The sequence below is a fragment of the Arvicanthis niloticus genome, chromosome 20, assembly GCF_011762505.2.
Source record: "Arvicanthis niloticus isolate mArvNil1 chromosome 20, mArvNil1.pat.X, whole genome shotgun sequence".
Taxonomy (NCBI): domain Eukaryota; kingdom Metazoa; phylum Chordata; class Mammalia; order Rodentia; family Muridae; genus Arvicanthis; species Arvicanthis niloticus.
The window spans coordinates 41,884,955-41,902,528 of NC_047677.1; the positions used below are offsets into that span (position 1 = coordinate 41,884,955).

The 17,574-nt window shown below is 47.5% G+C and overlaps 1 protein-coding gene across 4 annotated transcripts in view; it reads right to left on the reverse strand.

The window, feature by feature from the left end:
* Positions 1 to 3,538: 3,538 nt before the first annotated feature.
* Positions 3,539 to 17,574, reverse strand: part of Adarb1 (adenosine deaminase RNA specific B1) — a 121,763-nt gene continuing 107,727 nt past the window's right edge. For all 4 annotated transcript variants that reach the window (XM_034523730.2, XM_034523729.2, XM_034523728.2 and 1 more), the window contains 3 exons: positions 14,819 to 15,000; positions 4,975 to 5,153; positions 3,539 to 4,201 (listed from right to left, as the gene is read on the reverse strand). In XM_034523730.2, coding sequence (XP_034379621.1) covers positions 4,022 to 4,201; positions 4,975 to 5,153; positions 14,819 to 15,000 — 541 coding nt within the window. In that variant the 3' untranslated portion in view covers positions 3,539 to 4,021. The remainder of the gene's footprint in view (positions 4,202 to 4,974; positions 5,154 to 14,818; positions 15,001 to 17,574) is intronic.

Consider the following 17,574-nt stretch of genomic DNA (forward strand, 5'->3'; position numbering starts at 1 on the left):
TGTAGCAGAGGTGGATGAATGCGCCGAGCACTTGGTGCAGTGGACAGGAGGTGACATGACCAGACACACTCAAGACCCTGCTCTCAGCGGCAGCTATCCACACCTCTCAAGTCATGATCGAGGGTAATGGAGGCGACGTGACAAGGAAAATGTCCACGCAGTTCATAGTGAAACGTCTTAGTCTTTATTGAGAACATCTCAGTCCTTTGTCTACATGTGACAGCATCTCATGCTCAGTTCCGGCTGGGCTCAGTGAGGAAGCTCATGCAGGCTGTAACATGTGGTATATACATAAATATACATACAGAGAACACTGAGGATTGTATCTTAGCAACACGTTTCTTGGCTGAATTACATTCATGTAAAAGTGTCCGAACTCCAAAATCAAATTAAAAGTATATAACTCAAAGCCTGGAAAAGCTAACAGCTTTCAGGGGCTTATCCCATTAACATTCCACAAACTGTGCTTTTAACCTACTGTGTTCCATTCAGAAGAATGGCCCGTCAGTTCCTTTTGTACCATCAGCTCCAGCTGTGGCTACAGTTAAGTGCTTCTGAGGCTGGGCACTTGTCATTCAAACAGCAAACAGAAAGTACAGGCACTACCACAGAGACGGGAACATTTCCCCAGGAACGGAACGCAAAGTGCACTGAGGAGTCAGCCATGATTGGTCAGATCATGGGACTAACTCCCTCATGGTCCCTGGTGGGTCGGAGGCTTCCCAATTCCAATTTCCTAATGTCTCATGAATCCAGTAGCCCCAGTGTGGAGCAGTTCACAGCTGCGGAGTGGGTGACCACACCCTCAGCCTTGGGGAGACTGTCACATGATAGATATGCCAAGAGACAAGGACACACAAGCTGTACACACTGAACGCATACACTGCCCTTCTCACGATGTAGTCTGGGGCTGACAAGATGAAGGGATCTTCTGAGAGGTTCCCCAATTTCGAGAACTTACAGGTTTGTATTTCAGCTCATTTTATTTCTCTTTCTGGAGCAAAATTCTGACTGGAAGAGCTGACATTTCTGGAGTAAAGTATTTGGAAGTGACATACTGCTTCTGCACTGTGTGTAGTTACTCTTGGTGCAGGGTGAGGTACAAGTCACCCCACATTCCTGACCCTCTGGTGGCTGCCCACCTTTGGTGTACCTGTCTGAAACTAAAGTTCAAAAACCAAGCAGCACATACAGTCTGGAGGCAAGAGGAGCTGGGGGATAAAATAAACACAGAGCCATGCCTTGAGACAATGGCCTGCACACTTACAAATATTTTTTAATTATTTAAAAAAAAAAATCCCTTCAAAATAGAATGTTGAAAGACTCAGATTCAGATTCAAAGTTGTTCTTTGGTGTCCCTTGCTAGGAGAGGTGCTACCTCCTGACACCATTAAGGGGTCGGGGCTAATGGCATAGGTACCACACTCACCCTGCCTACATCTAAGTGGAGAGCCTCAGCTCTGCAGAAACAGGACAGTCCACCCAGGACTCCTGGCAACAATGCCTTCCTGTTGTATAGCTATATCCTGGCTGACACTGGGCCTGAATAATCCTGAGGGATAGTGCTTTGTGGAATTAATACTTCAGGTTTAGCTAAGCACACAGAACAGAGACGCTCCTGTTCTTTACCTGCTGAAGTATCCAAGACATTTCCATCAAGGTCTTGGTGTGTCAAGCCTTCTGCTGAGTCTGTGACATTTAGGTCCTGAGTATGAACTACTGTCATAGGGACCTTCGGGAAGAGGCTCAAAGAGCTTAGTGTCTTCAATCAGTATTTGTTTCCTTTTTCTCTGGTCACGGATGGGCTGTCAAGCGACCATATCCTGGGTGCAGGGCATGCTGCCTCCTCACCACAGGGGGCCTCCTTTCTCTCCTTTCCTGGCCTATGTCAAGACTAAGCAGGACCAGCCCCTGTGGTTTCAGATGCTCTATGCATGTAACATTCACTTCCTGGTTGGGCACCCTTGTTATCTGACATGGGAAGCCATATGTAATGCATGGTTTTTAGTATATATGGATATACTTTTGCTACACTCTATAACCAAAATGTACTTAAAAACAAACAAAATCCATCTTCCCATCTCCACTAGAAGAAACACGATTTAAAAGCAAGAGTAAAAACACACCAGCATGTGTGTTTTTCTTTCTAGAAAGTGCAGGAGCCTGTGTGGGAGGTGTGGTACTGTGATAAAATGGAACCGTTTCTCTAAGGAGCCCCAATGCATTTCACCTGCATTTAATGCAGGGCCCTGCAATCCTGCCTGGGAGGGCTCCCTTTCAGGGGGGCAGGTGGCGATCTGAGGAGATCCGAGATAGCACGTGTCACTAGGGAGTTCTGGTAGGACCTTCATGCCTCGAAGATCAAGCCCCACAGGACGAGAACCGTGGGAGACACCCACAAGGACACGACAGGGCTCCTGACACGGAGACACAAGTGGGTCTCACAAAAGCAACGACACACAGCCTCTTGAGGCCTGCTGGCAATCTGGTGGACTCCACAGTGGCTATGCTCTTGTTCTGTTTCTCTCTCGGTGTGTCAAGGACATGAACACCTGGGTGAACAGCTCAGAGCCACACAGCTATCGAGCTCTGGATGCAGCCATGGGGATGTGTGCTGAGGGGTGAGTCTGCACCTTCTCTGCTCACGACCCTGAAGCTCTTCAGAGCAACCTGCTGGACCAGGCTGGCACACTGAGCTGACAGCCACAGCCCCTCCTCCCTCTACTCCTCCCTAATCCTGAGTGGAAGCAACAAGGCACCTGGGGCAAGTCTGAGCACAGGAGGTCCAGGTGTCCACTCCAGGGCCCTGGGTGCCACCCTGTGCAGAAAGGGTGCTGGACAGCATCTTGGGGTTCAGCCCCGAGATGCCAGGAGCACCCAGGCCTGCTTGTCGAGACACCAATGTCTGGTCTGCATCGTTCCAGGCTTACACTGTCCCACCAGCTTCAACCTGAATGTTTTACTTCTCAAACACATGTGGATAAAGCTGGAAGGAATACCTTACGTGGCATGCTCCAGCAAGAGTGGTACCTGCTTACAATTCTTCCCATCCTGAAGCTTTCTGAGCGGTCAGTGGCTCCTACCCACCAGATCCCAAGGGAGGGGCAGAAGGAAGGCTGCACTCTGACTATGTAAGCAGCCCTACTGAGTGCCTCTAGGTCACAAAACTTATATGGTTAGAACCCCCCAAATGATGGCCAGTCTGGGCAGGCTATGGACAGATTTGATCTTCAGTTATTTAGAAGTAAATAGACTTTTCCATGATTTGAGCCTAACCAGGAGCATGGAAGATTCCAGAGGCAGCCTAGGTCTTGATTCTGTAGGACACAGCATCCCAGCTGCAGGGCCAGTTGTGTGCTGAGGTCACACCATATCATGCTGGGGCTCCCCCAGAAGAGCTGTTAAAACCTACTGTGCAGACCTACATGTGAAGGACCTATGGAGAGGAGCCACACACAGATGCGCGGTGGCCCCTTCTACTTCCTATCTCTATAGTCTCGTGCTCTTGCACATAGAAACGCTTTTTTTTTTTTTTTTTGCAATTAAAATAATGTGGCATAAAAGTGACCTGACATAATTATTTCTTATTTTATAAATCTCATTCCTAGCTCTGAATAAATTATTTATTCAAGAATCTCACACAAAGTAATTTCTATTTTCCTATACTTGAGGAAGCCCTACTCAGTAGAACTCGGTGTCTAATGTAAACTGAGATATAAAGCGGTCACTGGGTAGCTCAAGAGGGGAAATGTGTGGCAAGGGGTGGTGATGGGCCCCTGTGCCCCCATGCACCCCAACTGTGCACCTGATCCCTACTCAGATGTGAGGTGCCTGGCACCCTACACATCCCCACGCTGCCCTGTTGGGGTGAGAGCCGCTGGGGATGATGCTTCATGTCCAGTGGCTCCCCCAGACTCCCCGTGCCGTCCCCGAGGTGCACACCTGTCCCAGTTCAGATGCAAGGCTCTGGGGGACGGTTCGGCACCACAGCCTCGCACTTTGTGCTTGACACCCGCCTGGCTCAGGGAGTGAAGGAGAACTGGTCCTGCTCTGTGGGCTTCTCCACCCAGGCGCCCAGCCCCGCCTTGATGAAGGCAGTGAACAGACGTGCCTTGGCGGCCTGGTACTCCTTCGCGGCCAGCTTGGACTCGTGGTATGTGGTGGGCTTAGTGATCTTGGTGCGCAGCAGGTGGGGGGGAACCTGTGGAAGGATACATGCGCATACATGTAACGCACATACATGTAAAGCAACTACTGGAACAGCAGCAGAGAAGACAGGAACCTGGCATGATGTTCAAAAAATGCTGCTCAGGGCTGGGCTGGTTTGTGAAAGAACAAACAGAAGTTCTCTCCTAGATGGATTGGTACCCACAGGGGGCCTGGGCTGAGGCTCAGTTTGACCTCTAAGCAGTGGCTTGCTGGTCAGACAGATGGCTGCAGACAGAAGCAGACCTATGCTTCTGGCAGATCCCAGGGGATAGGGTCACCATAGCATCTGTCTGTCCCCAGGAGGATGGCAGGGTTTCTGTCTGAGCCTTACACTGTTGCACTGAGCTGGCCTTATAATAAAGAAAACACCATATTCCTGGCTTAGACGAGAACCAATGTCACCCTGCCTTATTATTATCTGGGTTTACTTGGGTAAACAGCTCTGCAGCTGAGGTAAGTTTCTGACCCTGGATGAAGGAAATAGAAGCCGGTGCAGCAATGTTCACTGACTGCCCTTCATTTTCATGATAGGCAGTCTCCTTCCCCAGAGCAGCTAAGACTGTAGGGAAAGGAGGATGCCAACTCTGAGGCAGCTCTTAGGCTGGAGCCAGGGCCATCATACTCTTAAGCTAACAACAGTGTGAAGAAATAAGATTTCTTTTGACATGATCGTGTTAGGAGGCTGCACTGAGGACCCGATGGTAGAAACCAGGAGGGATGGAAGGGATGGAGGTGGGCTGACACCCAGTGAGGGCGCCTCAGTACCTTGCCGTGTACACGCATCCAGCGACAGTACAGCGCGTGCTTACACAGGCGGGATGGGCGGCCGAGCTCGTCCTTCCCTGTTGTGGCATTGATAACCTCAATGGCAGCGTCGCCCACTGTCCAGTTGACACTGAAGTTGGGCGCCTTCCCTGGCTGTCGTGCCTCTGCATTGCTGATGCCTGAAACCAAGAAGACACAGGAAGTGACATGAAGCCCTTGCTTTCCACTGGGAAGGGGGAGGGGCTGGCACACAGCACACAGTTCAGAGCTGAGAAAGTATATCTTAATAGGACAAGGCAATCAAGGGCCACAGGAGGAGGCTTAGCTCCCAGGATGCAGCTGTCTCTGGTCCAGGAAAGAACAGGGCTGGGGAGCTAGAACTGATACATAAATATATACTTGTGTGCTTGTCTGTGAGGAGCAGGGGTCTGATAGAGCCCCAAATCCACAGGATTTCCGATCAGGCATGCCTTATCCCTCCCTGGGGACCTACAGAGTTAGAAATCTTGCAAGGGACAGATGGGCAGGCTGTCTTCATGTCACTCAGGTTCTCCAGAGTGGAGCCAGTGGGGCTGCTCGAGCACAGCATGTAGCTCTGCCTCTGAAGTGCCACATATCCAGGACACTCAGTTTTACCACACAGCACTCCAGGTACACAAGTGGCATCAGCAAGTAAGCACAGACACACCCGTGGGCTTAAGTGATTTTGTCATAACTAACCCCAGGCTTGATTTGAGGTGTGAACAGAAGAAAGCTATGCCTGAGGAAACTGAGCACACACACATTTAGACCTGTATACCATGCCTTAGGACACAGGAAACGTGGGTACTGTAGCCCTCTTACACGCAGGCAGGCTTACTAGGATAAAGTGGCACAGGGACAGAAATGCAGAGGTGATCTGAAGACTGTGGAGGGCGTCTCTGATCAGGAGGACTCACAGCATGCTTGTTACTCAAGACTAAAGACATCTGAGAGAACGAGAGGCAACGGTATCTAACACACACACACACACACACACACACACACACACACACACACAAATGAGGGGGAGGGAGACAAAATGGAGATAGGAAATCATCAAAATATGAGACAAGCACCAAATCTATGTATAACTAGAATTTCTTTTCTTTTTTTTTTCTTTTTTTTTTTTTTTTTTTTGTTGTTGTTGTTGTTGTTTTTCCCGAGTCAGGGTTTCTCTGTGTAGCCCCGGCTGTCCTGAAACTCACTCTGTAGACCAGCCTAGCCTAGAACTCAGAAATCTACCTGCCTCTGCCTCCCAAGTGCTGGGATTAAAGGCGTGCGCCACCACTGTCTGGCATAGCTAGAATTTCTTAAAGAGATGAAACACGAAAAAAACGTATATAAAGAAACATGAACAAAATCTTTCTACAGTCTATGAAACCAACAAGCTACAGAACTAAGGCATCTAGCAAAGCCCAGGCATAAGAAATACGAAGAGACCCCATCATAGCATGCATGGCACAGGAAACCACTCAGCATCAGCACAGAGTGAACATCGCAAACTCAGTCAGAGGAGACACAGGATGGGCTGCACAATGCAGATAAGATGACAGGGCAGTAGCCTTTGAGCGCTAAAAAAGCACAGAGCCCCAGCCAACTCAGAAAAACATACTAGCTTAGCAAAACATATTCTTAAAGATGAAAGCAAATACACTTTCAGACATATTGATGCTGAATCATTAACTCATCAGAAGACTCAAAAGACGAGAGGTCTTTAGTCAAAGGGAGAGATGATAGCAAGTAGGAATCCAGACCCATAGAAAGGAAAGTAGAAAGGGGGGGTGGGGAGAGAGGAAAAGAGGGAGAGCCTTATCATTTAAATACCTTTAAATGTTAAAAGAATTTTGAAATTAAAGTAACTGTGTGGGATTTTTAGTACACAAAAGAATTAAGTTGTGATAATAGCACAAAGGCTGGGGGAAGAGAGAACGGAGCATCTGTTGTAAGAGTCAGAGGGATGTCTCTCTGTGTGAAGTGGGAGAGGACCACTTGAAGGCAGACTGTGGCACATTAAGGATGTATATTATAAACCCTTTAAACTTATTAAATCTACAAGACAAAAGTAACAGCTAAAGAAGTAAAGAGTAGCTAAAACACAATCATTAAACACAATAGTGTGGTAAGAAGAAGGAAAGGGGCAACAAGGAACATTTGGATCAGACACAAAATAAGTAGCAAAAATGATAGTGTTAATACAATCACAATAAAAGTAAATGGCTCAAACACCTTGGTGAAAGGAAGAGATTGTCATGTCTAAAATAAAAAGACATTAAACAGATATATCACTAATCGGGAGAAAGCTGTGGTCACAAGGCAGATCTCAGAATGAAAGACATTTCCAGAGTCACCTTACAACAATAAAGGAGATTGTTTATTAAGAGAAGCCAACAATCCTAAACTAAAATACATGAAGTAAAGACTTAAATTCGAAGAAGAAACAGACAACCTACAATTCTAGTGAAAAGATGTTCAATGTCCTTCTCTCATTGGTGGGCAGATCCTATAGATCAGTAAGGACATGGCAGGGACAACAAAGTCAGTCAACATTAAAGATCACTCTATCTAGAAACAACTGATACATGTTCTCTTCAGGTTCTCACAGAACATTTATAAATATAGATTAAAAAAATATATTTATGTAGATAGTGGTGGTAATACACCTTTGATCCCAGCATTTAGAAGGCAGAGGCAGTACAGTTCAAGGACAGTCTGGACTACATACAGAACAAGTTCTAGGACAGCCAAGGATATGCAGAGAAACCATGTCTTGAAAGCACACACACACACACACACACACACACACACAAACACGTATGTGTATATATATGTATATATGTGTATATATGTATATATTATATATGCATGTACATAACAGAACATATATGTGGAGGTCAGAGGACAGCCTGTTGCAAATGGTTCCTCTCCTTGCGTGTACTCAGGGGATCCAACGCAGGTCATCGGGGTGGCAGCAAGTGTCTTTAACCACTGAGCTATCTCACCAGCCCAATACAGAATAGCACTGCATTGCAAAAGAAGTCTTAATAAATTTAAAAGGACCTAAGGTTATAAAATGAAAGTCTATTTGAAATTGGTAACACAGTTTTGCAAAGCCCTGCAATACTCTAAAAGTAAAAAGCACACTCCTGTAGATAAGGAGTTTTGAAATGAGTGAACATGAGAACACAACATAATGATATTTATAAATATCATAAAAGCAGTAAAAGACAAAGACCTCTGCTAGCACAGTGGAGGACTAGAAAACAGCAAGTAATATGGTGTGAACACAGAGAATAAAACAATAAAGACGAAACACAAGTAATTAGTATGAAAAACAGAAAATGATAAGGAAAACCAATGAAAGCAGGAATTATTTTTAGAGATGATCAAGAGAGTTGATGCTGCTCGTTAGGCTGCCTGGAGAGAGAAGAGGCGACCCACTGTCTCAGGGTTTCTATTCTGTGATGGAACACCGTGACCAAAGCAAACGGAGAGGAAAGGGTTTGCTTAGCTTACACGTCCACACCACTGCTCATCATCAACGGAAGTCAGGACAGGAACTCACACAGCAAGAACCTGGAGCTGATGCAGAGGCCATGGAGGGCACTGCTTACTGGCTTGCTCCTCACGGTTTGCTCAGCCTGCTTTTTATAGACCCCAGGACCACCAGCCCAGGGATGGCTCCACTCACAATGGGCTGCGCCCACCCCCATCAACACTAATTAAGAAAATGTACAACAGGCCTGCCTACAGCCCTATTTTGTGGAAGCATTTTCTTAACTGAGGTTCCCTTTTCCCCGATGACCCGGGCTTGTATAGAGCTGACATAAAGCTAGCCAGCACAATCACCAACACCAGGATGAGACACAGTGTGACTAGAGATGCCACAGAGATTAAAATGGTATGAGGAATATCAGGAACACATTTACACCTATATTTCACAAATCAGATGAAATGCACACATTTCTTGAAGATACAAATCATCAAGCTTACCTACAGGCAAAGATTAAAGAAGTAACAGACATTCAATTTGTAATTTCCTGCGGCTCAGTGGTTTTGAGTACTGCCTGCTCTTCCAAGGGATGTGGGTTCAATTCCCAGCACCTACGTGACAGCTCACAACTGTCTGTAAGCTCAGTTCCAGAGAATCCAATACCCTCATACAGATACACATGCAGGCAAAACATCATTGCACATAAAATAAAAATAAACAAATCATTAATTTGTCATTTACTTATAAAGAAATCTTTATCAAATAGCTTCACTGTGAATTCAACCAAACATTTAAGAAAACAGACCAACCGGAAACAAACTCTTCCAGAAAACAGATGGGAAAAGAGCTGAGTCTCAACTCAGTTTATGCCTGGCAAAGATACTAACTACAGTAATCTTTCAGCAATGTGGTAATGTATACCAGTAATCCCAACACTCGGGAGGCTGAGGCAGGAGGATCAAGGCAGGAGTTCCAGGTCAGTAATACCCGTTAAGAAAGTCATGGGGGGAGGAGTGAGAGGGAGGAAGGAGAAGCAGAGGAGAACAGCCCTTACACATTCTGCAGACCTTTTCAAAAGACAGTTTGGTCACGAACATGACTACCTACAGAAAACGGTGATGTCAGACAGGAGAAGAACGGGCACTGCTCTAACGGAAAGTCTCACAGATGTCAGCATGTACAACTGTGTTACCCAGTGTTACCCAGAAGCTGTCAGCATGGCTGTGAGGAAACAGAGCACGGCAGGTCCTCGTCAAGAGTGCTCAGCCTACCCAGCTCTCTAACAGCTAAGATGGCTTCCTGACGTGTGTGAAGGGAAGCGATCTCGTTCAAGGCTGCAGCTCTGCTGGAGAATTCGGTCTCTTGGCCTACTTACTGAATCACATCATTTCCTCTGAGAACAACACCCTTTGCAGTTTCTCACACGGATCCTTGCTTCTGATTCATCTCAGGATCTGCAACTGCTTCTTCCTGGGTTTGTTGTTGAGTTACCCAACTGCTGAATGGACGATATCAAGGAGAGTTCCTTTTCTGAGGGGGAGGTATGAATGCCCACTTAGTGCAAGTCGTGGGAACCCTCTGACCATAATGAAATTGGATTGTGTGCACACTAATGGCTATTTGTATTGTGTCATCTTCCCTTTCAAGTGTATTACTTCTGTGTGATAAAATCAGAATGAAGGGCCATTGTTGTGTGAATCCTGCATACTAGGCCTGCAAGACTCTACATTAAAGACAAATAAATGGTCAATTAACCAAGAAGTAAAACTCTGAAAGTGCAGACTTTTCCCCCCATTATATTTTAAGCTAAGTAAATTGCCATCTTTAACAAAAACCAGAGCAAATAAGGCAAAAAGAAGACAGCTAGCCCGAGGTTCCAATCCAACCATATGGTTTATCCGAGCAGAAGGCTAGAAACGGTCACGAGAGTGCACTTCCAGTCTCCAGGGCTGACACATCGCGAGGGTGGTCGCCCATGAGCAACTTCTCTCTCTGGGGCTGCTAAGTGAGAAGTAGGGTAATGAGCTGAACACAGGCCACTGTGCAGACACAAATAAAAGCAGGGACGGCTTGGCGGGTAATGAGAGTCCCCAGTTGTTGTAAATTAAATGTGCTAAATAAGAACCTTTAACACAAAACTGCAGAGAAACTCTGAAGTGGCCTCGTAATGGATTCAACTAAAAAAAAAAAAAAACTTGGGGAGAGCTGCACTCACTCTAAAAGCACACTCTGATAGGTGCCGCACCTGACTGAATGATAAGAAATGGATTCTATATGCAACGATCAGTACAGATATTTATGTTTACTATGGGTTTGTGTTTTAGAAACTATTATCAGTCCTTATTAGTAGATTAAGGGAAATTCGCTAGCCTTTATTCTGCAAACAAGAAACGGAAACCCCCACCCCTTCCTTCCAGGGGACCTGAACCGAGGGAGTTCGCCTGAAAGGCAGGTGCTCTATCACTGAGCTACATCCCCAGCCCTAAGGCATGACCTTTAAGGGAAGCCTTGTGCATGGTACCTGCCCATGATATCTGCCCACGGTGGCCCAGTGAGCCTCCAGACATGGGAGGGAGCCACCAGACATGAGTAGCTGTGTCCACCGAAAACCAATTCCTTCAGCCAGGAGCAGAGTAGCTGGGACTGCCACTCTTACTTTCTTTACAGAAGTGGTTTGGTTGCTGCTTGTGAACCTACAGGATGAACAGCCAATGCTCTCCTGCAGGGAGGAGCAGCGCTTCCCCAAGGCCTGGCAGTTCTACTGTGTCCCCAGAGCTCCCTCACTCCTAGGAATCAAATACCCACGCCCCATTGGTCCATTCTTGAGACAATGCTGCTTTTTTTTATTTATTTATTTATTTATTTATTTATTTATTTATTTATTTTTATGTGAGTACACTGTAGCTGTCTTCAGACACACACCAGAAGAGTGCATTGGATCTCATTACAGATAACCATGTGGTTGCTAGGAATTGAACTCAGGACATTTGGAAGGGTAGTTAAGGATGCTCTTAACTGCTGAGCCATCTCTCCAGCCCAACAATGCTGCTCTTAAAACTAGCACTAAGGGAGCCCAGTCCACCCCAACAGCATCCTAGCAGCCTGGCTGTCACCCAGGCTCTAGGGCCCTCATGTGGGGGCAGTCCTCACCACTGGACTTTCCTCTTGTGTCTCAATGAGCCTTGGACAATGGTCTGGTCAGCGGAGGATCAAAGTCGGGGAACCTACTGGACAGGAGCTGACACCAGGCTGCCCTGAAACAAGCAGGTGCTGGATATACAGCTAAGAGGACAGAGCTTCTGGGAAGGCTGGGAAGGCTGGAGAGGTTTGTTCCCAGCCACTAGAAATGAAGGCAGGGAGATGGCTCAGGAGGTGAAGGGCTGGTCTCACAAGCATAAGGCTCCTCAGAACTCACGTGAAAAGCTGAGTGTGGCAGCACATGCCTGAGATACAACCCCCCACCAGTAGCAAAGGCAAAGCTCGAGTGCACCGGGAAGTTCCCAATGACCTGCTTTCACAGGAAAATAAAAGTCAGTTCTTACTTCAAATGTGACTGCACCTAAGACGAGCAAAAGAAAGCACAAGCAGCAGCCGGTGCTGGATTTCCTATCACGATTATGAACTTTTTAGGTCACCTTGTCTTAGTGAGTTTAGTTACCCTGTGCGATGTGTGTGTCTGCTGATTTATGGTCCTCCTTACAGCCTGACAATCCACATGGTACACTAGCTGTCATTCTCACAGATAAAAGGAGAGGAGGCAGGGTCTCTCAAACACAACACAACTGTATGCTTTACACCACATCTGCTCATCTCAGCAAGGGGCTGACAGAAACAACCCATGTCTCAATGGTCCCTTTGTTCAAGCCACTTGTTAGACATAAGATAACAGCCTAGAGAGTCCCAAAGGCTCAGCTGTGAGGGAGACTTACTAAGACTGAGATGTCCTGAATTAAGAAAGATGTCAACTTCCCAGATTGCTTTTGTCTTTGTGACACCCACTGTGGTATGTTTCCATCTTCTTGACTGCCATGGGCTGTAGGAGCAGGGGTGTCTGCCTGCCCTCCACCCAATCCCTGGCCCACTTTTGCCAGCCTCAAAGGCATTCTAGTCCAATGGTGTCCTTACTAAAGCAAAATAGCAGCAGCACACTGCGCTGCCGTTTCCAAAGGAGGCTATCTCAGGCGGTTTGCACCTTGCTCACGGCTCCGGTGCTGACTCTGGAGCTATCTGGTGGCTCAGCCGTGAGTCACACTCCGCCTCCTGATGCTGGGCCACACTCCTGTACATCTCATACAGAGGATCAGAAAAGGACCTGGTCCATCCCAATAACTAAGGCGCACGAGCTATCAACAAGGCAGTCAGCAGAGGTACGTGACCCAGGCTCCCTCTGCCACCTGCAGAGTCAACCGAGGTGGCTGCACTGCAGGTGTGGTCTGGGATGGCAGACAGGCCAAGGTCAGAGACTGTAAAAATGAAGGGTTATGAGAGGCCTTGGGGAGTACATGTGATATGGAGGGGAGAGGTGAACATGTTCTTTTACATACTTGAGTAACTTTAAGGTCCATTTCACTTACTGAGGAAAAGTGGCTTACATAGTCTCTTCAGCTATTTTGAGGCATCTGTGCACCCTGTATCCCACATTCACACTCTATGAATGAATACAAGGCAGTGACCATGTTTTGGATCTGGGTGGGCTGTTCTCTCTAAAGGCCAGTTGCTGCTTGTGCTTACTGAGCTGGGGTCAAAGTGGAAGAACCTTTCAGAACTGAGGCCCAGGGGACAAAGTTAGGTCACTGGGCCCACACCCTCACAAGGGATCCGTGTTCTCACAGAGCCCTGGTTAGGTCCTGGAGAGCAAGTTCTTATAAATAGGGGTCCTGACCCATACCTTGTTCTCTTGTCATGAGTTCATCTCTCTGTCTCTGCCCTTCTCTCTCTCTCAAATTTGTGTGTGCATTGTGTGTGTGTGTGTGTGTGTGTGTGTGTGTGAGAGAGAGAGAGAGAGAGAGAGAGAGAGAGAGAGAGACTGTGCCATGAAAGCTAGAGAGGCATAAGGCTACCTAGACCTGGAGTTACAGGAGGTTGTGAGCCACCATGAGGGTGCTGGGACCTGAACTCGAGTGCCTTTAACTGCTGAGCCATCTCTCTAGCCCCACAGTGGGCTCTGCATGCCTTCCTCTCTGTTGTGATACTTCACTATCCCACGTGAGCTAGTTGCTGAAGGGATGAGGCCCCTGATCTTAGACTTTCAGTCTCCAAAACAGTGAACTAAATGATCACCTCTTCATAAAATGTCTACCTCAAATACCTTGTTATTTGCAATAGCTAATAAAGCACTCTTCCTCCAAAGGTATCACGCTGAAAGTTTCCCAACTCATGGGAAATTCATCCACTCACAAGCCTCTGTCCAAAGTTCAACCTAACCATCAGGTTGAGTGAAAAAGAAATTGTTAGGGAACAGGGATCTGCAGCCCTTGATCAGAGATACCTTTCATCTTTCCCCTTCTCTGTTTACTTCCAATGCTCTGACAGACATGCTGTCAAACAAAAGTCCACACTGCTTTCTTGTAGTTAAAGACATGCTAGTAGCAAGGCACCGAGGCAGAGTACACATGCACCCCCCTCCCCCCAAAAAAGCATTTTTTTAGTTTAGGATATGATTTTAGTTTTGAGCTTACAGAAGTAAGTAAAATGTTATTTTTTTTTAAAAGAGTAAAAATACCTTAACTGTGTCCTTTTAAATAAGGGTGGGCTTAGAAGTTAGGACCTTTGAATTCAAAAGCTCCTGTTCAGTTTACTGTTAGCCACTGACATTCTAAAAAAGAAAAGAAACCAGGAATAAAGGTGTAAAGGGCAGGAGAGTCACCAGGGAAGGAGAGGAGAGTGGTCAGCGTAGCTGCCACACCTATCACAGTGCAGAGGGAGCTGGGTGGCAGATGCCAGCAGCGACTGGGACAGCATCTGAGTGAGGACGGATGGTCGCCAAGCCCCAGCCTGGCTGGTCTGGGAAGAATGCCTAAGTCTTTGTTACTGGGACAGGAATGAACACAAGGTACATGAGACAGCACAGAGGTGACAGGCTCCTGCAACTTCTGCAGTGCATAGCAAGGTTCACACTGTGGAAAGGCATTTGTCTTGTAGAAGGACTGCCTTAGAAGGCCCTGGAGACCAGGCAAGAGGCCCAGAGACAAGGTCTTGTTCCCCTCCTAATGGCTCTGCTGCTGCCTGGCAGCCCGAAACCGGCTCCTGGTGGGGTGTTTCAATGCGTAGGACTCAGACACTGTGAGCTCAGGGCAGAGGTGGGAAGGAGGTGAGGGACGAGAGGGTACTTGCCGCTGAGCAGGGGCTTGTTGAGGGTGTAGAGTGGCGGCAGGTCCTCTATGTTGGAGATACGCTGGTACATGGCCCTGGAGAGGTGGTCCCCGTGGTACAGGCTGCCCAAGATGATGCTGGAGAAGTAGATGGGTTCCACGAAAATGCTGAGCAGGGAGCCCTGGATGCCCACCACGTTCCAGCTGCAGGGAGGAGAAGGAGGCACAGCTCAGGAGACACGGACGGACAGACGGCACAGACTCATGGCTAATGCTGGGGGCGGGGCCGTGCTGGGGGCGGGGCTGTGCTGGGGGCGGGACTGTGAAAGGCGAAGGCCATGGCAGTGATAACCTGCTGGCTCCGTAGCTCAAGTCTTAAACAAAATTTTATTTAAAAATGACCCTATGCTGTGAGATAATTTTGGGTCATAATCTTAGGGTTTCTGTTGCTGTGAGAAAAGGTCGCAACTAAAAGCAACTCGGAGAGGAAAGGGTTTGTTTCAACTTAAAACTCGGGGAAGTCACACTCCATCACTAAGGAAAGTCCGAGCAGGAAGTCAAAGCACGAACTGAAGCAGAGGCCATAGAGAAATAAATGCTGCTTGCTGGCATGCTCTCCATAGCTTGCTCGGTCTGCTCTCTTACATCAGCTATCACCACCTGCTTAGGAGAACTGCCCACTTTCGGCTGGGCCCTCCCACGGCAACCATTCATCAAAAGCTGACCTATAACTTGCCTACAGTCAACCTTATGGCGACATTTTCTCAATTAAGATTCCCTCTTTGCAGCTATGTCTAGGTTTGTGTAAAGTTGACAAAACTAACTAGCATATTTTCCCATGACAACACACTTTCTGGAGGTTTTTTTTGTAAAAGGTATTAAGAAGCTACATGTTTGTTGGGAAAAACTTAAGGGAAATTTCACAAGGGCATACACACATATACATACATATATATATATACACTCACATACATACATGTATGTGTATGTATATACATATATGTACATATATGTATATATACTTTGTCTGCTTCTAATAAAATAGCTGCTCAGTCAAGGAACAAGTGCCCTGATCCAGGGCTACAGTCTCATGTAGTTCCTCTGAGGGTGGTACCCGTGTGTGTGTGTGTGTGAACTGTGGAACATGCACTAGAGACAGAGATGGTGACAACGAGCTGGCAGTTACCACACCACTGTCTGACATCTGCAGGGCAACGCTCTGACACACCGCTGGCCTACTATGTGTCTGCTCTCTTTACTTCAGAGACGAGAGAAGCTGGGCAACCTGGAAACCGCTGCCTACCAAGCATCTTTTGTGTGTGTCATATGTGATTGGAGAGGACAGGAAAAAACACAGCCCAGGAGTTAAACGATAAAGCAGCAAAAAGGCAAACGGATGCACGAAGAACCATGAACCGAGGCACACGCAACGTGAGGCAAAGCACATGGCTCTGTGAGAAAAGGAGCAGAGACGACCCACTTAGGAGGAGGTACCCACTTTAGCAAAGGCTCCTTGAGACGACCGATCCTGAGGCTGAGCCCCAACCAGAGGACATACTCCAGCCTTTGGGATGAGGGCTTAGGGACATGTGGGGGTAACTGTGGAGAGGTAGGCCAGGCCAGAGGGTGGGGCTGATGTGAGTGGCCAGGAGCCACTAAGGACAAGGGTCAGATCCTAAGCAGGTTCTGGAGGACTTACAGCATGAAGTAACTTAATCCCATCTGACACAGGTGTCCACGGAGAGAGACTGACCAGTGCCGAATTTTAGAGAGTAATATCAACAGAATGGAGAAGACACCCAAGGAGGGAGGGCCCCGAGGTATGTGGGCACACGTGTCAGAAGCAAGAGTCCAAGCAAGTGGCAGTGTTGCAGCCAACATCAGCTGCTGTGGGAAGAGGAGGACTCCTGACTCTGTTTTAGGAAGAGATCTAGCTCTGACTTACGGCTAACACCACAGTTACACCAGGGGCAAATGACGACACTCTACCCTTTCTGTCTGTTCCTTCTTCTGAGGGAAGCAAGAGGTCTGGCCCTCAGTCTCTCCCTGTAGCAGCTGGCAGTCCATGGAAGACATTGACTGGTCTAGTCCACTCTTTCTCAGTAACCCCCAAAAGGTCCTCAGGAAACAGTTTATGTTCAACAGGCCAACTTTCTCTTCCCAGCTCCCTTCAAGCCTCACCCCGGGCTCCAGGTTGGCTGGTCCCCCTGCTTCAGCCTAGAGGACTGGGCACACAGGTGCTGCCCACTGAGATCTACATGCCTTGTACATAACTTCTAGTTTCTACAACCTCCCTCAGCCTCCACAAAAAAAGGTCCACATGTAGAATGGACAACCTGCAATTCCTAGGATGTATTCTGTCTACCCTCCAAAAAAGAAATTCAAACAGCCTTCCCCATCCTTAGAGAACATCTGAAATGATGCAGCTCTGGAGGCCCAAGGGCTCCTTTCGGATGCAGATGAGAAGCCTGCTGATTTAGAAACTTAAGCAGAACTTGGTCCCCTGGGCAGTAATGCAGAATCTTGCAGAAACCAGCATCTGTCAGGAGTCATTAATTCTGAGCATACACTTCCTAGAAGATCCCAGGGGCTTCTAGAGCTGAGGCACTGGGCGGAAAACAGAGCCCTTCAGCCAGCTTTACTGAAAGACAAGCTCATGTCAATCAGTCTTACGGGGAATAGTTACTCTCACTTTCCCAGACCACAGACCACTGGACCAGGACATCACAGATACAGCCAGGTTCCAGGCGGGCAAAGCATTCACCAAGTAACACACAC